The following is a 25,472-nucleotide window of genomic DNA, read 5'->3' on the forward strand; positions in this document are numbered from 1 at the left end:
GGGAACCCAGGCACCCCAACCTCCTTGGCCTGGCTCTACAGGGTAGGGGGCTGCTTAACAACCCAGCCTTGACTTCTGCTCCTGCCCCCAGACCCTTGTCTCTAGACTGTGTCACTGGCCCCACATGGGCCTCGGAATGCCCTTTCCTACCGTCTCTAAATCCCCGTGGAAAGGGATCAGCTTGAAGATCACCTCTTCCTTTGCAAGCCCAGGGGTTAACAGGGAGGGAAAGAGGTGTGCCCCCGGGATGAATCATGGAGTGCATGTCGGAGCCAGAGGTGAGCCAGCCTGGGCTGCCTGCTGTTTTAGGCCGCTGTGGGTGCTAGCTAGGGGTGCTTCCCGCAGCTCAAACCCAGAGGAGCTCCTGAGGCTGGGGTGCTCACACCATTTGGCTAGGGAGGCCCCATCAGTGGAGGTGCTCCCCAGCCCCCTCTCAGTTCCCCACTCAGCAGGAGCCCCAGGGCTGATCAGGAGTGTGGCCAGGCAGCTGTTTCCTGCGGCTCCAACCTGGTCTCTGAGTACCTCTAGGGGACAGACACCTTCTCAAGGCCAAGGCCAAGGTCAGGGCCAGGGCCAGGGAGAGGGGTAGGGGTTTGTGTGCCTTCCCCAACGAGCATGCAGTAAGCCAGCCAGAACTTACGGTTTCCCACCAGGAATGGAGGCAAGGCTTGAGGGAAGGCCGGTGGCCCGCATGGGAGGGTGAGGGTCAAAACCAACCTGTAAGGCAAGACAAGGCCAGCTCTTAGTGATGGAGGCCGCCTCGCAGTCCCTACCCCCAGCCTCTTCCTTCACCATTTCCTAAATCCTGCCCACAGCACTCCCTCTTCAAAACCCAGAAGACAGAGCACAGCCTATGGTCTCAGAGGAAAAACAGGTCCAGCAAGCCAGGTGTCTTGCCCAGGACAGTGGGAGGGACAGGGCGACAGTCCAGACCCACCAACTCTGAGCCAGTACCCTTGAGCCCCACACCCCCAGCGCTCCCTGCCCCACCAGGAAGAGCTGACCCGGCCCCACTTCCTTCTCTCCCCTGGTGTCCAGTGCGCCCATCACAGAGACGAGGCCACCCAGGAGAGAAACTGTCTCCTGAGAGAGAACCCCTCTCTGCCGACCCAAATCCAAACTCATTCTTGGTACAGCAAGCAGCCTCATTTACCAAACCCAGGCTATGTGGAAGTCAAGGGACTCCTTTTGGGATTCCCACCCCCATGGAGCCCAGAAAAAGAGAGCGGCCCCACTTCCCAGATGGAAAAAGATGGCCTGGGCAGGAGGAGGGGCAGGCCTAAGTTGCATGAGGTCTTTTGACGACTAACAAGCCAAATGGGGGTAGGTCTGTTGACCCCAAAGCTTAAGTTCCTTTCTTTTTCTAATAAACACTCTGCCCCAGAAGCAGCTACCTGACAACCCCCACCAACTCCCCGCTCCTTTCCCAGCACACCCCCCACAAAAGGAGCCAAAAGGTCTACGTACAGCTCCAAAGCTCACCATTGGCGATCGGCCATAGGCAGCGGCGGCGGCAGCAGCAGCCGCGCTCATCTGCGGTGGGATGTTGTGGAGGCTGGCGTAGGCGCTCGGGCTGGTGAGCGAGCCGTTCATCTCGTGGTGGCTCATCATGGCAAAGGGGGCCGCGTAGGAGCTGGTGATGGAGATGGGCGTGCGCAAGGCCGAGGCTGCAAGGAGGCGGGCGTCAGCTAGGGGGTGGGGGGTACCAGGGGGAGCGGGTCCACCCCTCCTTCCAGGACAAAACTCGGGCCACCAGGATGCCTCCCAGCCCCGCAGCAATCTTTCCTGCACTCAAAAGCTGCCTGCTCCAGGCCATCCTCTTGGATTGACCCCATTTAACTGGGATCCTGGTCCTCGCAGTCCAAAAGGTTCAAGCCGAGAGACGTGCCCACTTCTTCTTACAGAGCAGGACACGGAGGCCCAGAGAAGGGAGTTGTTGAGAGTGTCACAGAACTAATGACACAGCTGGGGACAGCCTACTGGTGTCCTGACCTATCTGAAGCACCTTCCACATGCGGAGTCCAACAGTGGCCTTAGTGAGCCCTTGACATCAGTGCTGACCCACCAGGTGTCCATGTCCTCTTCAAACCTGACCGTGAAGTCCCCCTGGAGGCAGGTCCCGGGAGAGCCCCAACTCCCACATAAGTGTTCAGAGCTCTGGCCTAGCCGTGCAGCTCCAGCCCTGGCCCGGGGAGACCCCAACCCTCCAGCGCGGTCGCCCCAGCCCCAGCGTGCCTACCCATTATACCTATCGGGTCCATGCCTGGAGGTTTGCCCGGCATCGACCGGAGCCCTGGGGTCGTGCTGGTGCCTGGAGTCGGGGCATCGTTCCTTGGAGTAGGCGTGTTGGACTTGAGCCCAGGGGTGGAGGACTTGTCGTTCTGAACAGGGGAGACCCAAGATTCCTTTCTCTCAAGAGGCGGGCATCTGGAACCAGCCACACTACCAAGTGCCAGCCCCAGTTCTGAATCTTCTGCCCAACAGCCCCTCAATTCTTGCCCAACCTTATTTGGCTGGGACTGTGGCAATCGTTCCCATTTTACAGATGCAGTAACCAAGGCTCGGGAACATTTCACTAGTAGCGCAGGGCCCAGCCAATAAGTGGGAAAGCCAGTGTTTGAACTGGGGTCAAACCCCAATCCATGTTCTTCATACTCCACCCCTCTACCCTCCAATTATGACCACTCCAGCTTGTCCCTTTTTCCAGAACCTTCTCCCTCCACCCCAACCTGCCCCAGCCCTCTGCTTCTGTGGCACCAGCGACAGACCCCACATACATGACCAAGGTCTTTGGTCTTGGAGGAAGGTGTGCTGCTGGAGGAGGCTACTGAGGCGGGGCTAGTGGGGGCGTCCTTTTTCAGGCCGCGGGCCTTGTCCAGCCCATTTTCAGGAGGGGAGTGTGCCGGGCTGACCCGGGGCGTCGCGGGGTCCTAAAAGCACAAGGGACGCAGAGATGCACTGACAGCCACAACCAGCCAGGAGTGTTCCCTGTGCCAGGGACGGGACGGGAGCTCAACGTCTGCCGGGGTGGGGAGCTGGGCTGAGAGAGACCGGAGCCCCCAAAGTGGGGGATCTGGTCTCACCCCTTTATCCCACAGATGGGGAGACTGGGGCCTGGTGGGGGGTGGGGGATGGTGACCAGCCCAGGACCAGACACAAGTTCAGGACTCAAATCTGGGCAGTGCGGCCTCTTGGCCTTGTGCAGCTCTCTCCAGGTCCTCCTTCCCAGCTGAGGCAGGTCCCAAGGGGCTCATGACCCCTACCCTCAAGATGCCGGGGTGGGGGGATGGGAGGGAAAAACAGAGCTGACCTGGAGGACCACAGGGAACAGGAGCCGGCCCTTGCCTGGGACCTCTGAGGCATGCTTGCGCTCCCTCTCCTGGGCTCCCGTCCTAGGAACCCGGGCCACCATGCAAGCCAAGCCCTGTCCTCCTCCTCCTGAGCAGCCCAAGGCCCCAACACCAGAGGCCTCACTGCCCTGCTCAGGCTGCCAGTCACGCTAGAGCAGCAGCCGAGACACACAGCTCCCAGGCAGGGGACGGGCCGCCTAGAACCACCCCAAGCGGAGCATGCCACAACCCAGGCCTGTCTGCGCTCACCTCGTTGGAAACATCCACCACCAGATCGTCACTCTTATCCCCGTCACTGTCCTGCAACCAAGAAAGAAGCCCGTCAGGGGGCCACTCCCACCCACACCGAGCCTGAAGCACCCCCCTGCTTCTAGCACTGGAGTCTGAACCCGGGGCCAAACCCCACCGTCCGCGCGCTCTCCCCTCTGGCCCACCGACGTCAGCGGTCTGCTTGCCCAGCGCCTGGCCCTTGTCCGGGTCACTGCGCTCCATGCCCACTGGCAGCCTCACCCACACCTGCCCCATTACACTTGGCTCCCTCCAGTGGCTTCACGGCCACCACCACAGACGAGGAAGCGTGCTAGCCTCATGTCATTGTTTCCGCCACTCTGTGTGGGAGGGGTGACCTGCCTCGTCTCCCAGAAATGCAGCCGAGGCCCTCGGGTGACATGCCCAGAGCCGCAAGCAGCAAAGCATGGCCTTCCCCCCGGTCTCAGTTCTCATCCTAACAGCCCGGCCCACAGCAGATCCCGTGACCGCACGGGAGGCTCAAAGTGCGGGGGCACCGGGGACAGCCTCCTGGGGCAGACCAGGATTGTGGGAGGGCCATCATGGCAGCATGGGGCGCCCTGGCCTGCGTTTGGGGGGCACCCACAGCTCCCCTCAGTCACTCCCCGTCCTGGCCATGGCCCATGTGCGCACAGTATGTGTGTATGATCCTGCCCCCAGGACCAGGCAACCCAGCAAACCCACCCCCCATGCCTCTGACTCACCCACGAGTCAGGCCGGTAGGTGCTCCCACGCCCCAGCCCCCAGCCCCGGCCTCGTGACACCCACTAGACGTACGTATCGGCTCAGACTATCCTTCTCCTCCGCTTTCCGCTTCTTGGCTTCCATGCTGTAGTCCGCGGAGCCCCGGTGCTTTTCACTGGCCCGGAGGCTTTCTGAGGGCGACACGGAGTTATTCTGGAAACCAGGAGGAGATTCAGTGTGAACATTCCGTGCACCCCGAGACATAGCTAAGCACAGGGGTCTTGAGGTCAGCGGAGGTGTTGTGTGTGTCCTGTCATCCTCCCCTGACGGGAGCCTTGCCGGGGAAGCCTTCCCAGCTCTCCAGACGGTGTCTCCGTGGTGGGGGGAACCCTGGGGGCACCATTCTCTTGTAGCCATGACGCAGCTGTTACATAAACAGGCTTGCACTGAGCTCTCTGCTTCCCAGCCTGTGGGATCTTCCATTCTTTTTTTGGGGGGGGATCTTCCATTCTGAGAGCTGGATCACCCCTCCTTCACTCCCCACCTTGGGCCAGCCCCATGTATTTGCTCAAAGAAGGGACAAGAGAAATTTGCACTGAGTCTTGAAAGAAGGGTCTCAGCAGACCCAGAGGGGACCGCTTCCAACACTGCCTAGCTCAACTGGAATGCAGAGACAGACAGGGAGGGAGGATGTCAGGTTGTCAATAAGCCTTCTCTACATATGGGGGGCAACTTGACATTTTGTGTAAACATTCTACCCCCCGCCATGCCAGGCCTTGAGCCACTTCAGAGAAAGTGTAAGAAAGAAACAAGAATCCCAACTTCATGAAGCCTTTCCCTCTGCAAGGCGGGGAAAGGCGAAAGGGCAGATGGAATCGAGTCCTGAGAGGTTGGGAGATGCGCCCAAAGCCCCCCATGGGGGGGCAACATGAAGGAAACCTGAGCGGGGCCTGGAAGGGCTTAATGAGTTCCCCCTTCAAACTCCAAAGCAAGCAAGCCCAGCAACAGTTTAGAATCCAAGGCCTGGGAAGAGCGGGTCAGGGCCGGCAGACCAAGCTGGACCGGCACAGGCAGGCGGGGAGCATTCCACAGACGATGGAGTCCAGCTGGCTTGGGGCCCTGACGGGGGCCAGGAATGGCCCATGTGGTGTGGCTGGCAGCACCGGGCTGGGGAGCAGGGAGGGAGGAGCTACCGGCCACAGTACCTGGCAGCCAGCCTGTGCCCTCCAGACCTGGGCCAGGATGGTATCAGAAACAATGCCCCTTCAGGGGGCCGCTGAGATCGACTCCTTTCTAAGAAACCAAACTACACCTTCCTTCATCACTCACCACTCATCCCCCGCCTCTCCTAAGCACCCACCCTAGATCAGGCCCAAGGCTGGGTGCCAGGGATGGAGGAAGGAGCCAGACACAGCCCCTGCTCTCCTGGGGCGCACAGTTGGACTGCAGGGCCAGGCAAGGTTAGTCTGGCCACGTCCCCCAGCGGTGTGGACGTGTTGGACATGGCCATGCAGGGAACCCAAAGAGATGTGGGCAGAGGAGGACAGTGAAAGGCCGGGGGCAATGGGGGGGCGGGTAGGGAATGAGCCTCTACCTCCCATCTCCCCCACTCTCCTGGAGGCCAGTGCTGGTGTTTGGAGGGGAGGGACGGTGTGGGAACCGCAGAACTTCATTTCCTTTCCTAAGCCGGTTCCTGGGCAGCCCTTCCCTGCCAAGTTTCTGCCTGAAGCAAATTAAAATGGCAGAGTTATCAAGCCTTGAAGAAAAAATGGAGGTCCTAATGGAAGTGCAGCTCAGCCTTCCCCAGCGCTGGGCAGGAGCCGCGGCGAGGCGCACACACCGCAATTCAATTAGCTGCTGCGAGCCCGGCCCAGAAATCAGCAGCATTTCATTTCCTCCCACAGCAGCGGCCACCCCGCGCTGGGCAGCGAGGCTCCCGGGCGGGCGGGCAGGCGGGGAGCGGGGCAGAGGGGGCGCGCGGCTGCTCGGCTTTCTCCCTGCGACCTGGTCCGTGGCTCGGGGAACAGCAAGCCCTTTCTTCTCCTGCAGTCAGGCTGAAAACCCTCGCCGCTACTGGAGAGAGTCATGTCAAGCATTTAGCGGCATCGATCCAGCCCGCCTCTGGCTGGCAGGCGGCCAAAAAACTAAGTATTTTTTATTGCTTCGGCGAGGCAAGGAAATATGAATGAAGCTACCTCTAATTGGACTCCAGACTAACCCCTCCGGGACAGCTTCCAGCCCGCCCAGCCGTCCCCCTCCCGCTCGGCCGCAGCCCTGTCCTTCCTGCGGGGGCCTCATCTGTTGACAACCTGCTTTGCAAAGGGCTGCTCGCGGCAGGCTGCAGGGCCGAGGCCGCCAAGGCCCCAGGATGGATGGCAGATTGACTCCTCCCCCCTCCCCCCGCCCCCGATAGTCCGGGGGCCCCAGGGGGCCCCCTCTCTTGGAGTCTGCCGAGCTTGGGTGTGGACCAGCACTGCGGAGTGAGGAGCTCAGCTCTTGGGGGGTTCCCTGGGGGATTCTTGGAGCAGAAAGCTTTCATAGAGAGGGGCACAAAGCCAAATGCAAACAGCAATGGGGAGGACGACGTGAAGACAGAGGGCATCGGGTGTCAAACCCCTCGTGTCACTCGGCAGCAGGTCGTGTTAACTGGGTCACCTCCCGGAGGCTGGGCACTGCGGTGAGGGGGTCTCCTGACTAAGCAGAGAGGCTTGGCTGCACAGGAATATGCCCGTGGCACAGACAAAGAAACTGAGGCTCAGGGAGGCCGAGAGAGCCACCCGGTATCCCATGAAGCCGGGACCAGACCCAGGCCTGCAGGGGTCCAGTCCAGCTCCCCACTCCTATCTAGGCCGCCCAACTCTCCAAAAATGCCACTTTCTAAGGATCAACACTAAAGCAATCAAAATGGACTTTCAGCTTCGGTTTTCCCTTTCTGATATACCCTAGCCGTTGCTGGGCCCCAATGTGCACCCGGATTTCTGAGCACGTCGGCAAGTCGAGAGGGGACGAGAGCGCCGTTGCTAACTGGGAGGTTTAAAAAGTCAGCCTGGTGGAGGGCCGGGAGGAGGGAAGGGGGTCGGGAGGGAGCTGCCCGAGGAAGCTGCCGTCTAGATGGTTAGTTAACTGCCTGACCTTCCAAGTCCTACTTAACACGAGGTAATAACCAAAGCCATCCTTGCAGATTAGATGGCCCCAGATACAAGGACAGCGAGGAGGAATAAAATAGCTTTGCTAATCGCTGGAGGATTTTTTTTTTATCCAGACTCCACTGCGCTTATTCAGAAGGCTTATTCACTTGAAACAGAACCTCTGAGCCTCAGTGTGATCAGGAAGATTTACGACAAATCTCAGAGCTGGCAGACGCGCAGAATGCCTGGTCCTGATGCTCGCTCGCTAGCACCTTCTTAAACCGAGTTTAAGCCCAGAACACGGAGAAACCTCAGGCGTTGGGAGGAACGGAGGAGGATACAGGATCAGACAGGGGCAGCCGACTTAGGAGGAGGGAAGCGACCCTGCCCGGGACACCAGACTCCCGGGCTGCTTGTGAGGGCCTGGGGACTCCACGAACTGGCCAGCTGACCTCTCTGGTTAATCACCACTCATAAAAAAGAGGGTTAGAGATCACTTAAAGCTACTCGTTGGCCAAATGATAGGTGGGAAGCCTGGCGAGACACCTCCCCCACAAACCCAGGATCCCACATGGTCCCCCTCCCCCCACCAGCACCCCACACTCCACAGGCTCCAGAGGGCTGACACTTACCGCACTGGATTCTCTTTCTTTGGGGATGGAAGGCCCGGACAGGAGGAGGGTCAGGCCCCCCAAGAGAAAAAGACAAAAAAAAAAAAAAAAAAGGTCAGTCTTATGCAGCTGGCTTTTATGCTTTGCTAGTTGATGGGTTTTAAAATGGGCAGCAGGCCTAGCTCTCTGAGTCACTGTGGGTCAGCCAAGGCAGGGTCATTAGGTGACATTTCCCACTTTGCAAGTTAACCGCCTCCATTCCCCATGCTCTCTCCCTGGCCACCAGTCCCGGGTGGGGCAGGGGCTGTGGCCCTGCTCTCCCTGACATGCCAACAAGGGCACCCAGATCCCTGGTCAGCACTTTTTAAAGCCACCCATTTGCAAAGGATCTGGGTACTGAGCCTGTTATTGTTTCAAAGAAACAAACAAATAAAGGAACTGTGGGATTGGTTTTTGTTGTTTTTTTTTTTTTTTTTTTTTTTTAACTAACACCACACTATGTGTCTTTGCAGAGAAGCTTTTATCATTCTGCGCGGCCTGGCATAAGCTCCCTGACTCTCCTCTCTGCTGTAAAGACACCCTCTCCTTTGCCTAGTACGCCAGCCCTCTGCAGGGACACACAACTCAGTCTCTGCTTCCCACACTCCGCTGCTGCCCTGGTGCTCTGGCCTGGGCCAGATGCCCTGGGCAATAGCCAAGGGCCAATAAAATTCTGGTGCACACCTTCCACTCGCACAATTCTGCAGGTCAATTCTATCTCAATAAAATGGGGAAAAAATGTCTAAGGGCAGACCACACGAGATGGCAACTTTTGGAAAAGGGCCTGCCAGGGAGCCATGACTGTTCCTTCCCCAGCAATCACGCACAACCTCTGCTTAAAGACAGTCGACTTGTAAGTCTTTACTTGAGTGCCAACTGTGTACCTTTTGCAAGGCACCTACGCTGGTGAGACACATACGCAAAGTTCAAAGCCTGGAATGTGGCCCCTGTTCTTCTTGAAGGGCTGATGCTCTTGGATGAGGACAAAACACTCTCTAAGGGTAGGCTACAAGAGGACAGCAACCAAGGGCTCCTTCTTGGGACCCCAGCTCTTCAACTCTCCTGGGAACTGGAAAAAATCTGCCAGCGCAGACTGGAAGGCATCTTAAAGGAATAGGCCCTTTAAGCATGGGCAGCGTGTAGCTGGGATGATGGGAGGCTGCACGAGAGGCATTCCAGACCAGAGAAGTCCAGGTCCACAGCAGGGATGGAGGGGCAATCACGGAGGGTGGGGCTCTGGCTTCTGTGTACCAGAAATCTGACAGACGGCCCCCCATCTTTTGCTAACTCACTCACTCCTGGCCCCAGGGTGACAACCCCCGCTGTGTCCCCTCGCAGTGGGACCTACCTACAGGACCCCCGCCCCCAGCCCAGCCCTGCCCTCTGCCCCAGCTCTGGGCGCACCTCTGTGGTCCAGCTCATGGTGGTTCTTCTCGTCCTTCACCGTCAGGTGGGCCTGGCTGCCCAGGGCGCCAAGCGCCAGCAGCCCGGAGCTGCTCCCCGTCACTGGGGGGATCCCTGGAGGCTGCAGGCCTGACGGGTGGGGAGGCAACTGGACCGGGGGGCCATGCGTGGCGTGGGAGAGGTGCTGGGCCTGGAGCTGCTGTTGCTGCAATGAAGTGGGTGGTGAGCGCAGCTGAGCGGGGACGGCGGGGGAGGCCGCTGGGGGGCAGGGGGGGATGCCCTCCAAAACCCTTACCCACCCAGCTCATTCCACATGCTGCCTGGCTGAAGGCAGTCTGTTAACCGACACGGTAGTTTAGGCACTAGACTTTTGTCTCCAAACTCTCTACCCATCCCCCCACCCCAGTTTCGGGACACAATTCCTCAGTGTCCATTTACAAGCCCCAGATAAATAAAGCATGCATTTCAGGACCCAAGAATCCTCGGGGCTCCCTCTCAGTTGAAGGGGACGTTCTTAAGCCAGCAGTCACACTTGCTCATGCTTGCATGCCTTCGGACATTCGCAGCCAGTGGTTCCCCACCCTGAGCCCATATCCTGGGAAGCCTCCCTAATTCTCAGGAACTCCAGGCTGGCTGGCTGAGCCAGGGCCAGGCCACAGAAGAAAATTCCCGAGATCAAGAGGACCTTGGGGCCAGTGGAATGAGAGCTGATGTCGCTGGACCTCAGAGCGGAGAACAGAGTGGAGACCAGAGTAACAGGAGTGGAGTTTGGAACTGGACGGGCCAGGATTCCAATCCTGGCTCTGGTGCTTCCTAGCTGTGTGACCTCAAGCAGATGACTCATTAAGTGATCTCACAACAGCAGCTAACAAGGGACCCCTACCCAGATTAGCCCCAGGGTGTTCTCTTTCCCCCGCCATACCCTATACCCCCTACCCCCTGGACAGCCAGGTCCTCTCCCCAGCAGCCACTACAAAATAGTCTTTATCTTACCATTCCTAACTTTGTGCCAAGAACCACAGGAATTGTGGGGCGGGCTACATCACCGCCAAATACCTCTGAGGAGTGGCCAGGGCCTTGGGTATGCTGACAGCCACCTATGCTGACATCTTCTTCAGGAACATAAGAGAAGGGGACCGACATTTACTGAAAGCCCGAATGAACGCATGGCACTTTCCAAATATTCTCTCTGACCCTTCCAGCCTGGGTGGCAAAGGAGGGTTTGTGCCCATTTTACAGATGGCAAACTGACATTTAGGGGGCTGGAATGGGTGGCCAGTAATTAGCCAGGTCCAACCACTAGTAGGAGAGACCTGGACCCAAATCTGTTAACCATCGATCTTATCCAACGAGTGCCACCCCACCCCCCTGCCCCGCCATGACTCCTCATGTCCGAAGAGCTTGGTGGGGGTGACAAGCTTGCCTGCTGATGTAAATTTGGCTTTTGGGCCAGGCTGGCAGACAACGGAACACAGGGGGAAAGTCTACAGTCTGATGGGAGGTGAGGCTCTCAGAGGCAGGAAGTGTTTACAATCGGGGTGAAGGGTCCTGCTCTCCCACAACCATGACACAGCAAACTGCAAATCTGGCTCATCTGGAAGTCAATGGGCGAACCCCGGCCTCCACCACACTCCTGCCCCCCTCAAAAGGGGGGTGCTTTTTTATCAGCTCTGGGTCAAAGGCTGGGACCAGTGGCCATTACTCAGATTTGAAACATCTACTGTTGGATGATTTAGGGAAATTACTGGCAGGCACTGGTCCCTGATATGGAACAAAACCCCAGCAGGGGACCCCACGCAAAAACCCCACCTAACCCAGCCTGCATTCTGGCTCCTCCTGGGACACAGGAGCTTATAGCAGAGCTCCCCTATTCTTTCTTTTCAAAGAACTTATAATTGTTAGGTCTTATTACAAGAAAAAAATATATGCAGTCACAAGACACGTAAATTAAGTATGGATTAAAAAGTTGTTCTTAAAAAATTACTCTTCAATCCCACTCTCTAGAAGATTCCACTGTTCCTCTCTCTAGAATTTTCCTTTATGAAAATCCACACATTGTAAATGTATTCCTAAATCAATAGGCTCTTGCCAACCTCACTACAACTGCTACTACTACACAACTGGGTTTTAATTGAGGACTGTTCTGTACCAATCAACACGTCCTTTCCAACGGCTACCCATCACTCCTCAGTGTGGGCCAACCATCCAACTGCACCTACACGCGCGGTCTTAAAATGGGTCTCCGCCAGCAGCCCTGTGGTTTTAGACCAGTTGCTGGCAGGCCCTTTAATTTTGCCAGTGTTAACTATTTAAACATTAAATCCCAGAAAGCAAGGAGTGAGGGATTTAATCTACTTTTTCACAGGGCACAGCCAGTGAGATCGCTGCAGGGAGAGGGGAGGAGAGGCGAGAGGAGGAGAGGAGAAGGGCTTCTGGGGAGCAGCTGCATGGGTCCAAGGCTGGCTCCCTCCATGAACAATTCTGTTACTAGGGAAAGAGCTGATTGCAGATTCCTGCCCAGGGAGAGACGCAGCTGAGTAAGTCCAAACACCCCAATTCTTACCTTTCCGGGTAAGCTCTGTCCTCTTTACCCAACCTTCTGGGCTCCCTGCCCAGTTCAAATACCTCCTCCTCCAGGAGCCCTCCCACCAGCCTGGTCAGCACAGAGGTCTCCCTTCTGACACCGGGGCCAGACAGGCTAAGGCAGACGTGCAGCTCTACCCTTTATCAGCCGTGAGACCTTAGAGGAGTCAGTGGACCTCTCTGGGCCTCCGTTTCCTCCCTGTGCAAGGACCACACATGTGATACTACACATCAAGGCAGAGCAGGTGCTCAGTTCACATTAGCAAAAGCTATGAATGGATCACAGCTGTAACCATTTCCTTCATCTTTATGGGATGCTTGCCGACCTGTGAGTTTCTGGAAAATGGGACCTTGCTCTATCCATCCCAGCACCTCTAATGGTGCCTGGTTTGTTTGCTCAGTGTGCATTTGCTGGGTGAGTAAGTGATAATGTTGCAAAAGGCAGCCACGGAGAGGCTGGGAAGTAAGTCCGCACAGTGACTCTGTCTGAAAAGGGCCATCTACCTCCCAGATCCGTGCCTCCTTTCCGAGGCCCACTGAACTACAGCTAGAAGAGTTCATGGGGACAAGGAGCATCCGTGGAGCGTGTCCTGCTTCTTGCAAACATGAACCCGTGAGCAAGCATCAGAAATCTGGAACAAAGGCTGTGGTGGCTGTTCGGAGAACAGAGGCTTTTCAAAGCTGCTGCGCATCCAAGCCTAGGAGGGTGATTTCCTGCCATAGCGTGTTGGACATCAGTGTTCTCTTTGCAACAGAGGAAAGGAAATTTCCATATACTTCTCATCTTCAAGTACAAAAGCACCCCCTGTGCAGCCAGAAAGTCCCCTGAGGTGTCCTTTGCCCAGTTTGAAGGCAGAGTCGGGAGTGGCCCGGCAGGCTTCAGGAAGCAAGGACAGAAGCCCCGGCCTCCAAGGCTTATCTCTTGGGGCGAGGGCAGATGCTAGCGCTTACTGAGTGTGGGTGGGGTCTGCTCATCACAGTCTTGGTTGCAACAGAGAGTGAAAGAAAAGTTTCTCCCCAGCGGGGCAGGGGTTGCTGGCTGGCGACGATGCACCTGCCTTGCTGTTCTGTGTCACCGCCCCAGCCCCTCCGCAGGCAGACAGGGCGCGGCTGGCTGGCCTCAGGCTGTACTTCAATCCCCTGTGGCCCGCCCTGACCTCAGAGGACTTTGTGCCGCAATACAGTGCCCTGTGAGGGGGGGGGGGGCGACAAGCGGGGAGACATGGAATCGAGTCCGCCACCCAAGAGGGGATGGAGCTCACCACTTCACTATAGCCTGTTTCCAGTTGCCACTACTTCCAATACCGGGATGGGAGAGGACGTCACCAGCACCCCCCATCCACCGCCAACCCCCAAAGACCGGCTAAGTGCCTGGAACCGAGCCCGCTCTGGAGGACTCATCCCTCCTGTAATATTTCATGCCAGAACACAAGCACGTCGAAGCAGGCGGCCCACGGGCCCTAAGTGTGTGCCTGTCTTCGCGTGTGTCAAGTGCCAATGCCCTGGGCTCATAGGATAGGGCCGCTTAGAGGAGAGGCTGACGGGGAAGAGCTTCCTCCCTGAGTACGGGTAATTGGATTATGCACATCACGCTTTAATGCCTTTGCTGGCTGATTTAATGCTTCACTTCTCAGGTTCACGATTTGGGTTAAACTTAGTGAAGTTGTCTAAGCATTTCCAAAGCCCAGACCCACTAAGGATACCCACCAGAGGAAGCCCAGAGTTCTGTCTGCATAAATGGACCCTTATGGCCCCCCCACGATGGGGGGAGCATCCCTGGGCCTTCCCTGTTCCTGCTACCTTGCATGGCTGGGGGGCCCCCCGCAGCTCCGCACTGGACGGCGCTTCCATGCCGAGATAGCTTTGAGAGCTCCCAACAAGGCCTGCTATCCTATTTCGGAGATGGGGACTGGCTTGGGGAGGCAAGGACAGCCCGACTGAGAGCCAGCACGCCCTCTCCCCTCCACGCCGCCGGCCTGAAAAGAAACTGATGCGTTCTGAAGCATGCCCTTCTCCACCTTCTTCCTCCTGGAAAACTCAGTCAAGTGAATCCTGCCCATCTACATCCCGTAGTGAATACAAAACCCTCAGGAAGGGCTTCAGAATACCGCGTTGTCTGTGACAAGCTACAATCTTCCTCTTCCTCCCCCTCACCCCCAGCCCCGCCCCATCAAGTCACCACTTTAGAACAAGTCTTCCACTAATGAATCTCCAAGGGAATACAGACCAAACTGTCAGTGGGCGGATGGGGTAAAGGCCACGCTGTCGGTCAGGTTCAACGACCTTGGGCCAGCACAGAGCGATGGAAAAGGAGGATTCTGGAAATGACTGCTAGGTCAGCTCACAGGGTCTATAATCGGCCTAGGGATGCCTTCCGCTAGATGCTGCTCCAGGGACAAGCCTCCCCGCGCCCCACCCCCATAGACAGGGACCTTGACTCTTTGAGGACCCCTCTCATAATAATGTGGATCCAAGAAACAGGGCCCTAGCACAGTACGGAGTCAACAGTAACTGAGATCTTTGGGCCCATGGGGAATACCTGAGTTCCCCAGAGAGGGGGTGTGCTGGGCCAGCAAGCCCGGGCTCCCCCCATCTGCCCCTCTGTCCCCCACTCCCTTCACACCAGCCTGATGGTGGTTCTGAGTCTTCCGCCCCAGGAGACCCTAGAAATACTCTACTCCGTGTGATAAATAAGCCAGGACAGGTGCCCACACCAGAAACACTGCACTATGGAACCAAGACATGACCTCAGAGTCCTTCAACCCCATGCCCAAGACAGCCAGAAACACCCGACTGAAGCAGGCACACCCTAGGAAACTTAGCCAGCCCTCCTCCGTCTTGTCACAACTGGAGAAACTGAGGCCTGGAGGAACTCTGGACGGCCTTGCCCAAAGCCATCATAATTCCTGGGCCAGGAGGCCAGGCTACTTCTCCTGCAAATCCAGCACCACCATGGGGTGAGGGGAGAAGCCACGAGTTGCTACTGAGAGCCTCCTGGGCCCTTCCCTGCACCGTGCTTTACCACTGGGGCCAGAACCCCGGTCCCGCAGTGCACTCCCCGCCCCCCACCTCCACCACACCTTCCCCAGTCAGCTCTCGGCAGCCAGCCTGCTCGCCCCACTCCTCCCAGGGAGCAGAGCCGCCCCTGCTTCCCAGAGTGCAGTCATGCCCGGCTCCCCGGCGAGCAGGCCTCAGCTGTCCGTAATTCCTGCCTTGTGAGGCTCTGTCAGGCGCGGCGATGAGACGGCCTCCTGCTTAATGACAGGCCCACGGCTGCATTCACTCAGAGCCGGAGAAGCAATTACCTTGGAAATGGGGGTCACAGGCCCCACTCGTTGGCTTTAATTGAATTCCAATATCTGCCTCGAGCTGCCTTGACCTAACTTGTAGCTTCCTAAATACTACTTAAAGGAAGTGGAGCTAATCCAAGCCGCACTTCCTCCCCAATCTCACTCTTTTCTTAGAATTTAGAAAAAAGTTATTTTCATAAGAGGATTTTAATTCCAAAGAGGGAGGCAGGAGTGGGAGAGGGGGCACCTACTGGGGCCACTGCGCGGACGGGAGGGCTTGGCCTGGAAAGGGGACTGGGACGAGGACCTGGAAGAGAAGGATTTTCGGAGGACAGAACCCACGGCGCACCTCCCACCCTGGGGCCTCTTTCCACTGCTGTCGGAGAGCCGCCACACCGCCACCACGCCAGCCGTGTGAACTGGTCCCTGAGACGGAGGCCCCCGGGGGCCCCAGGTGGGCTGACCAGCGAGCGGAGCGGGGAGGAACCCCGGGGCTGGGAGTCAGCCCTCAGGCCTCTGGCTGACTTTGTGCCCATCCTCGAATCACTGCCCCTCTCTGTGAAATAAGGGCCTTGGCAAGATCCGTGAACCACGGAGGCCCCACCCCTCAGGGACATTTGGCTGACATCTGGAGACATTTTTGGGTTCCAGTGGCATCCAGTGGGTAGAAGCCAGCATTGCTGCTAGACATCCCACAGAGCACAAAACAGGCCCCACAACAAAGCGTCCGGCCCCAAACTTGACAGTGTCAAGGCTGAAGAAGCTCAGGCTGGCTGATCTTAGAGGCAATAAACTTTATGAAAGCACAGTTTCCTCATCGGGGTGCCGCCTCCCAGCCCAATGGCTAAAGACACAAACCACTTACTCATAGTCCTCTTTCCGGACTCTGCTCTGCTCCCCCCAAGCATTGCCAGGCTTCAGAGCAGGCGAATGCTTCCATGCCCTCTCGCGGCAGCGTTCAGCAGCCACCACGGGGCTGAGACCAGGACAGAAACTGGGCACCGTCACAGTTCCCCACAGCAGGTCGATGGAGCAGCGGAAGCCACCAGCATCCCTCTGTCCCTCTGCCCCCAGCCTCCCTGCACGTCTGGCCCTAGAAGATGGTCCACTCCCTCCTTTAACAGATGCAGAAACTGAGGCCTGGGAAGAGAAAGGACCTGCCGAGGTCACACAGGAAAGAACCGTAACTAGAATGCATGTCTTGGGGTTTCTGTCCCAGACTGAAAACCCAAGAGTTATCCTTTATCCCACCAAGCAGAACATTCCACCTTGAAATCATGACCTCACACGAGAACAAAAGAGAAATCAGGACCAAGCAGGGTCCCAGATGTCAGTCATTTGGGCCACTGCTTCACAAAAATCTGGAAAACTTCGGAAACACACATTCCCAGCCCCACCCCCAGTCCTATGGAGAAGAGCTCCGGGGCGCGTGTCCTGGAGTTTATATCGCTCTGAAGCCCCCTGACCCTCCTTCATTTTAGGGACAAAAGGTGGAGAAAACACCTGAGGCTAAGAGTTTTGCCCAGAGGGACATGAAAAAACTGTTTGTCCTCAGCTGCATATCTTAAATATCCCTAGCCTCACACCAAAGCAGGAGAGAGATGCTCTGTGAATCCACGAAATGCATTAAAGATGCGAGCCAGAAAGGGATCCCAAAGAGGAGAGATCCGGCTTCCTTCTACCATGGAGGGGTCCGACCAGAAGTGGACCTCACAAAGCGGTCTTGGGTATTTTTCCCACTCCCAGTGAGACAGGACTCCCAGAATATCCTGGCTGGAATTCACAAGGGCGTACCAATCACACTCAGGCAGCTCAGTGCATGGCACAGGAAGGTCCCAACCCAAATTCCACAGCACATTTCAGATCCACAGTACAACAGAGATAATTCTGATCTCAGCTGGCCAAAGAAGGGCAGACCTTTGCCAGGGAGGGGGACACAGGGCAGACAGGGCCCCCCGGGGAGGCCTGAGGAGCAGCTGGGTCTGATGGTTATCTCAGAGCCTGCCCACCCCCAACCATGGGGGGGTGGACACCAAAAGCTGGGGGAGGTTGGGGCTGGAGAGTTTAGAGGTGGATTTGAGGCATGTCAGACAAGCCGTCCACTTGGGGAGCTCATGAGGTGAGAGCCCCAGATGGGTCTAAGCCACGGGAAGCCGGAGCCCTGGGCCCGCCATCCTTTGAGGCCAGCTAAGGTCAGGGTCGATCTCTGGTTATGGTAAATGAGAGGAATAAAAGGGCTATACACACGGTGAGAGGCAGATTGGGGAGTCCACGTACCCCGATGATGGCGTTTAGCTCCGTCATGGTGACCTGCTTGGCACGCTCCACCGCCTGGGCCACCTGCTGCTGGTGCTGGAGGGAACAGGGAGGGGTGAGCTGCACTGTCTTCCCGACCGAAGGAAGCACAGGGAGGACCGCTGGGGCCGGGCCGGGACCCGGCCCCCACACGAGGCAGAGGCGGCCCGTGAAACAGGTGGGGCCTTTCTACCTTCCGTTTTAAACACTTTTCAAAGAGCGCGTGTTCAAGCCCCACTTCCCATACATTGTTTTAAGTTTCAACAGAAAGGAGCCCAAACACGGCTGTCAGTCACCCGCCTCCCCTGACCACACGTACAAAAAAAACGTCCTTCCGCGCCTTCGAATGGGAGCCTGGTGGGAGAGGCTAGCCCTCATTAATGTTCTAAATGCGGGAACAGCGTTCGTCACATAGAAGGGTGTTCCCATTTTTTAGGAGATGCAGCTAGAGTGCGTGCTGGGTCAGGAGACTGGCACTCTATGTTCAAGGAGTTCAGAAGCGAGGTATGTGAATTGACAGATATGCAATCCCTAGCCAAGTAAAGAGGAAAACGAAGATGTGTCTGGAGAGAGAGAAAGAAAAAGTGGCATCATGAACCCTTAAATCAAGCAGGGACTGGGGACCGTCATGATGGGACCATGCGGGCTCATCAAGTGTAATAAATACACCGCTCTGGGGCGGGATGTTGGGAATGGGGACATCTCTGTACCTTCCACCCATGGGCTGCTGTGAACCTAAAACCACTCTGAAAAATACATATTTTTTTGGTGCATTCATTCCCTTCGGCCTTGGGATAACATCTGCTTCATGTGCACCTGTCTCCCCTACTGGGCTGTGAGCTCTAGGACATCACTGTATCGTGTTTTGGACTCCATCATTTATGACTTGCTGCTCTGACTCAAGAAGTCTAGGAGTCTGGAAGGGAGCTGAGGGGGTGGCCGGGGCCTGCCCCAGCTGGAGTGAGCTCTGCTGGACAGACAGCTCACCTGTCTGACCTGCCCCAAGGGGCCTCATTAGAGACACTTCCCTCGTCTCACCCACTAGCCCCGTCCAGGCCTCAGGTGGTGGTCTCTCGGGAGGCGTGCTTAAAAGGTAGTATGATTGACTAGCCATGCCTCCAGGGAGGACCCTCTGTCCTAGGGGCTGGGGTCCCCCTTGGGTACGCATTCCCTTTATAGAGTGTGCCCCTTCGCACTATGTGGCCAGGCGTCTTGCTCCTAGATGTTCCCAGGTGTGGGAGATGGGACAGAGAGATGCAGAGGCATTTAGGAATGCCCATCTGGATGGGGGGCAGGAGGCAAAGAGGGCAACCACTGCCCACCGCTAGCCCCATCACAGGCTGGGATCCTCCTCCTTGGTCTCAGGAAGTGGCAGAGAACCAGTTCTACCAGAAGAGCGAGCGAACACTCCCTCTGATGTGCTGGAGTATTTCCTCTAAAACCCTAGGTTGCTAACTTCAATCCCTATGAACGAATGGGGGCTGGGGCTCCAGGGGGACCCAGGCAGCACCGGGAGGCATTGCACTCAAAAGACGCAGAAGAAGGTCTTACCTCTTGTGACAGAAAAGGCATGATCTGTGCTAAAATCGTGTTCAATCTCTTCGCAATCTCTGTCTGCAAAAGAAGAGAGACGGTGTGAAGTAAAAGATATATCGAGTCGCCGAAATGTCGCACAGGGGTCAACGCACACTCCCCTGAAGCCACAGACCCCCTCAACAGGCCCCCTGCTAGGAGGCCTTGCTGAATCCGTGGCCCTCCCCCAGCCGGGCTGCCTCGGCTTTGGGGAGCTCCAATTTCCTATCAGAGGGGGGTCTACATGTGTGGCTCAGAACGGAGAATCTGCCAGCTCTGGATAGAAGCCCTAATTAAAAACAAATAAAAATAAATAAATAAATAAAACAAGAACAACCCTCCCCCCCCGCCCCCCCGTACACCCCAGTAAAACCTATTATCCGAGTTAAGCGCATGGTGGTGAGGACTTGGTTGTGCCCAATGGCAACAGCTAGACAGGTTCTCCGGCTCAGATAAAGCAGGTGGCCGGAAGTCCCCAGGGCCACAGGTGCCTTCGAGGGTCTCCTTCAGCCCTCTCCACTTTTCTCTTGGCCTCTCCCCCACCAGACAGATCCCTCCCCCACGCAGCCCGAAATCCCACCATGAATGCCTCCCCACCTTAGGGTTACAACACTGCCTTCTTGAAGCAGCTGCTCGCGGGTAAGTCGTTGGAACCCCAATCCTTCCTAGAAGTAGATCATGAGCTGAGCACTTCTCTGCTCCACCCCCAACATGCCAGCCAAGATCATATTTAGGTAAGTACCCACTGCTTCTCCCAACCCCCATCCTATGTGAACCCCCGATCTCAGATCCAGAGCAGTTTGGGAAAAAAAAAAAAATAGTGCCCAATGGTTCACTGTTGTCCAGACAGGAAGGACTAGCCTAAAGACAGGGCTCAGGACCACCTTCCTCAGCTCCTGCTGAATCCCGAGGCCCCCAGGACCGAGGTCCCAGCGTGGGCTTCAAAGCTCTCATTAGCACACAGCAATCTTCCAGAAACAAAACCATGACAACAGCCTTTAAAAATCTCTGATCATCTGCGTGTCAAATGGCTCTCAATGAGAAATCTGGTGCACTTAAAATAAAAACAATGCTGTCTGAAGGCTTACAAACAGAGCGCAGACCTTGGGAGAATTCCTGGGGCTAGCACCCCCCACCCCCCTCTAGCCCCCGGCCACCAAGGAGGACCCATCTGGTTGGGGAAGTGCCAAGACAGGGAATGCGCTAGTGTGGCCCTACATCCTGGGGCTGCCGGCCACAGCAGGCAGGCTCCAACATGGGGACAGTCTGTCTACCCCACGGGGCCGTCCTGGGTGGGGTCCAGGGACTGGTCCTCTCTCCTGGAACACTCTGATCCTCGGGACAGGGCCAGAGTTGCCCACTGTGGGCATCTGGGGTGGAACAATTCTTTGTTGCAAAGGACCGAATGACCCACTGAATGCCAGTAATGGGTCCCACTTCCAAATTCCAGGATGGAGAGGGAGTGTTCCCCTAGCTGCGACCTCTGGCCCTTACTACCCCATTTGCCGTTTGGGTACGCTCCAGTAAGGACACTGGACACCAGGGCTTCTCAGCCTCAGTGCTGTTGACACTGAGGCTAGATACTTCTTTGTTGTACGGAGCTGTTCTGTGCACCATCTCTGGGCTTGACCCACTATAAACCCATCATTTATATTGTAAAGAATCTAGGAAGATGACTAAGTAATTACTGTATAAATTATTAATCTAAATGGGAAGAGTTCTTCTCTCAAACAGTATCTTCTCTTCCAAACAGGATCCTTTCTCATTTCTGTTCATCCTTCCCTTGACTGACAGTGGGAAAGGGGAAGGAAACAGGATCAAGGTTTTATTTGGCAGGAGTTCTAGAACAATCCCCTGCCTCTCAGTCCAAAATTGCATAGGGTAACACGGTCCTTCAACCATCAGATGTTCATGTGCCCCATCAGAACAGAAGGACATATTAAACATGGGAAACAGACATAAACTAGACCAACCAGACTCACTGGTCCAAAGGCCTCTTACCACCAACGACCAGCACAGCAGTGCCCGGCACACAGTAAGTACTTGATAAATATTTAGCAAAAAAGAGTATCACAAGCCTCCCTGCATTGATTTTCCAAGGCCCCCCTTGCTGCAGATCTGGGCCTGGCCCATGGTGGGCGACATCTGCGGCCAGGGTGGCAGTGGACAGAATGCTGACATACAAGTGAGAGGCGGGGCAGGCAGGCGCCCTTCACCAACAGGGTGAGGCAGGGCCATCCCCGTGGGTCTCTGGCTGCTGCCCTCCCAACCCCTGAGCCAGGGAAGGCGGGCAGCAGGCAGGATCCGAACCTTCCCAGTTACTCTGGCCTACACAGCAGCTCCAGCTCTCACAACCTCTGGGGCAGGTGGTTATAAATGGGTTCCCATCTGTTGCTTACTTCCGCTAGCAAATAGGTCAAGTGTCAGGGTCTTGGAAGTTCCAGGCAAAATATGAAAAGGAGCTGGCCTTCCCCTTCCCCACACCCTTTAGCAAACATGTGGCCACAGCTTTCGCCCAGGTGGGATCTTCCTGCAGGGTTTGGTCGGGAGTCCAGCATCTTCCAGTTATAAGGAAAAGGGACCTGCTGAGATTTCCTGTAGTTGTGCCCAGCTCCAGCCTTGGCCTCCCAGGCCACCAGGTGGCTCTGAGCAAGTTCCCAGTGTCACCCCCTTCTACCCCCACTAGAAGCAGTTCCTGCCTCCTTCGCACCTCCCAAGACCACAAACATCAGAACCACTCCACACAGGGAACCTTCTGGAGCCCTGGGATACGGGCATTCGGGCCCTTTCCTGGGCCCAAACTCCAGGAAGGCCTGGCTGCATAAGCCAGAATGAAACAGGGTTGGGAGGTGGGCAGAGGGTGGGTGGGTTGGGGTAGGGGAAGCACACTTGGCCAGTGTTTATAGTAAACCATGGCTTCCCTGTCCCTGGGTCTGGGCCTGGGGTGGGCTTTCCACACCTATTCCGTCCCTCCCAGCTGTCACTGCATGGTGATCCCCTGCCTTGAAGTGACACCCCCCTGCTGGTCTCCCCAAACAGCGGAAGCAGGGAGTAAACCTTACCCATCTCTCTGTGACTGCCTCACCCCTGGGAATGGGCTCGGCACACCGGTGCGTCCAAGAATGGACAGGACTATCCCCCTCAAGGACTTTTCCTTAACACTGATTTTTTGGAGGGTGGTGATCCCAGAGGGGAAGCTCCTAGAAATGTAAGCTGGACGGACAGAGCCACTCTTCCCAACCACCACCACCATAATGACCGTTACCATGCACCACCCCAGCTGCCCCCAAGCATTTCCCACGTGTGAGTTCATATAACCCTCCAGGGAAGGACCTTCCAATGAGCAGCTCCACGTTTCAGATGGGGAAACTGAGGCTCGCCCAGCAATGAAGCAACCACACTAAACGACTTCCTACCAAGAAGCCTGATTTCCACATTTTGAGAGAGCTTGGAGAAGTATTTTTGAAAGAAAAACTACCATCAGGGTTAATCATTGACAGCATTTCCGATTAGAACAGCTGTTAAAACAGCATTTGGTCCAACACAAATAAGCCCTAAACATTCAGTTCCAAGAAAGGGGGGAAAAGAAATTAAGACATGTGACTTCCACAATTAGGACAGGTCACAAATCACAAACTGGAACCAGACCACACGTTGGAAAACTCCTCCTGGCAACCCAGGACGCTGTGTTATCAATAAGGCAGTTGCGGTCCACCTGGGTTGCCCAAAGCCACCGCCTTTGAGTGAGGTCCTCAGATGTGGACCTGGGAGAACGTACGTGCCGGCAGCAGGGAGACCGCTGCCTTTGGAAAGAGGTGTTTGGGGAGGCGGGCACAGACTTTGAATGTTTCTTTTCAAGTGTGGTTCAAAGAAGGCAGCTTGGCTGGTGGGAAAACACTGTTCCTTGGAAGGAGCTAATCTAGCAGACACAGACAGAAGCAGCTCGGAGACACGTGCCCAGAGACCCTACGAGATTCAGAATCTGTGCTCCCAACTGGGCACGGGAAGTAACATCTGCCCAGCGTCTCCGGTGAAAGGGTTAGGCTAATAAATGACGGAAAACAAGATGCGGCAGGGGGCAAGTGACTTTCCCAAGGAGCAATCTGCTCAGTGAGCCTGCCTAGCTCCCGTGCGCGCCATGATCATCTCAGGAAAGCAGGACCTGCAACCATCTTGCTGGAAACCGAGGGTCCTTCAGCACTCCTAGGCCCTGCCTCTCCTCCCATCACACTCCAGCCACAGGCCCCAGACCAAGGACGCCGAAAGACGCCAGCCTCAATCTGGTCTTGGTTCTCACCCCCCAGTCTCCTGCTCCTGGGCTTCCGCAGCCGGCCAGGCTTTGGCCGCAACCCCCATCTTTCTTTTTCTTGAAAATGTAGCTGACTGCTCAAACCAGTCCACAGCCACCTCCACCCAATGGTCTCCCTGCTATTTATTTCAAACTGCCCTGTTGTCTGTCCCCGCCAGCTTTTGGGAATACACATATCATTGTAACCTCAGTCCCATAAAAACAAGGCAAGAAGAACCCTGGCACTTTAAAGAGCATGTTATGACCCACAGCCATGAAGAACCAAGCTGGCTCCCACCCCCCAGCCCCCAGCCCTGCCTCCATCTAGCTGTGTGGCGTTGGGCAAATCACTACCCTCCTCCGGGGTCCAACTCGTTGTCTGCAACACAGGGCAGCAGAGTGGTGACTCGGAAGATCCGGGAGTTGTCACTGTGTCTCAAGCCTGCTAACGGTTCCTGAAGGGCACTGTGACATGTCCTTCCTCCGTACAGCTCAGGATGCAAGAGCATTGCAAGAATTTAAAGGGTGATGAGGAAGGAGAGAGAGCCACTTCACGATGTGGCTGGGCTGCCGCTGCCTGGGGTTCAGTCCTCAGGACCAGGCTTCATAGCACAGAGGGTTGGACAGCAGTGACATGCCATCTGTCAGTCCCGAGCAGCCACGGTATGAAGGGCTCATCCTGCTCGCCCGGGACCTTCTCCTCCAGAAACATGCATGTTAGGGGCAGGGGGTGGGACTCTGCGGTTCCTGAATTTTCATCAGGTATTACCAGGTTCTCTGACCCAAGCCCTGGGGTGTTCCAGATGAGTCTGCTTCATCTCGAATTAAACTCAGAGGGGCACGAGGGGTGGGGGGAGTTGGGGCCTGTGCAGCCTCCTCCTGAGGCGGCGGCAGCCGTGGCAGCCGAGTGCCATGACCACGAAGCAATCAAATGTTGAAAGATTCTGGAACAATGTGCCCGAGTACTTCTAACTGAAAATATCCCAACGCGTGTCCAGGCAATTCTAAATTGATAGGCCCTCAATTATTGGACTAGACCATGAAATTCCTTGCCAGGCAGTTTCCCCTCAGACGGAGCTTAGACAACTCTGAAAGAAAGCAAGTGGCTGTTTTATCACCAACGGGAAGGAAGTCCAGGGACCAAGAGGGGTGACACCTCCAGGAAACAGTGGGACGGGGTTCCCCAGCCCCGCTCCAGCCCCGCCACAGGCTCTACGGGAAAGGAGCATCCAGGGTCTTAAAGAAGGGGGCAAATCAATGATCCACTCAGCAGCCCAGGGAGATAACGGCCCCTGCTTCTGGAGGGGCCGCGAGGGTTTCTGTCACGGATCACTCAATGATAGGTGAGCCTCCATAAAGGCCCTTTTAGCACTGACATATTGATCAAATTATATATAACTACCATGCCATTAAATATTTATGCCTTCTGAGGAAGCCTGCTGAATTCTTTATACCAGGAGGGCCGGATATAAGAAAAGGCCCAGCCCCGTGTGACCCTGACGATCTGCCTCCCGAGGGAGGGAACGGGCCAGGACACTGGCTGCGGCCAGCCTGGACCTGGCACTCGGCGACAGCCCCCATGCCCCTCACGCAGGTAAGGATGGCAAGGAACATTCGACACACTTGCCCCCACCCAGCTAAGACAGATGAAAGGAGAGAGACTCCAGGGAGCCCCACTCCACGTGCCACCCTGGAAGGGATCCCACCTTTCCTTCCTCTGCCTACCAGAAATCTCCGGCACTTTCTTCCAAGAGTCTAGGGAGTAAGGAACTGGGGATGGTGAAGTCAAGCAAGGAAGGGGAAAGAGCTTGTGGGGAGAGGGGCGGGAGAAGAGGCATCTAGGCCACTGACCCCGGAAGAGTTGGCCAGGCAAAGTCGCAGGTCTGTCCCGTACTCAGGCCTCAGTTCCCACTGCAGGGAAGAGGCAGATCTGGGTGCAG

The 25,472-nt window shown here is 56.3% G+C and overlaps 1 protein-coding gene across 6 annotated transcripts in view; it reads right to left on the minus strand.

Moving 5' to 3' along the window:
* TLE3 (TLE family member 3, transcriptional corepressor) overlaps nt 1-25,472 on the minus strand; it is a 45,781-nt gene that overhangs the window by 6,437 nt on the left and 13,872 nt on the right. The window contains exons 5-14 of one of the 6 annotated variants that reach the window (XM_080808775.1): nt 19,224-19,286; nt 17,655-17,729; nt 9,505-9,709; nt 8,083-8,099; nt 4,416-4,535; nt 3,600-3,650; nt 2,778-2,930; nt 2,276-2,381; nt 1,468-1,667; nt 641-717 (exon numbers count right to left, since the gene is read on the minus strand). In XM_080808775.1, coding sequence (XP_080664901.1) covers nt 641-717; nt 1,468-1,667; nt 2,276-2,381; nt 2,778-2,930; nt 3,600-3,650; nt 4,416-4,535; nt 8,083-8,099; nt 9,505-9,709; nt 17,655-17,729; nt 19,224-19,286 — 1,067 coding nt within the window. Of the gene's footprint in view, nt 1-640; nt 718-1,467; nt 1,668-2,239; nt 2,382-2,777; nt 2,931-3,599; nt 3,651-4,415; nt 4,536-8,082; nt 8,100-9,504; nt 9,710-17,624; nt 17,730-19,223; nt 19,287-25,472 lie in introns of all 6 variants that reach the window. The other 5 variants (XM_080808774.1, XM_080808772.1, XM_080808773.1 and 2 more) reach the window with 5 other exon arrangements.

This window comes from Martes martes (assembly GCF_963455335.1).
Source record: "Martes martes genome assembly, chromosome: 7".
NCBI lineage: Eukaryota > Metazoa > Chordata > Mammalia > Carnivora > Mustelidae > Martes > Martes martes.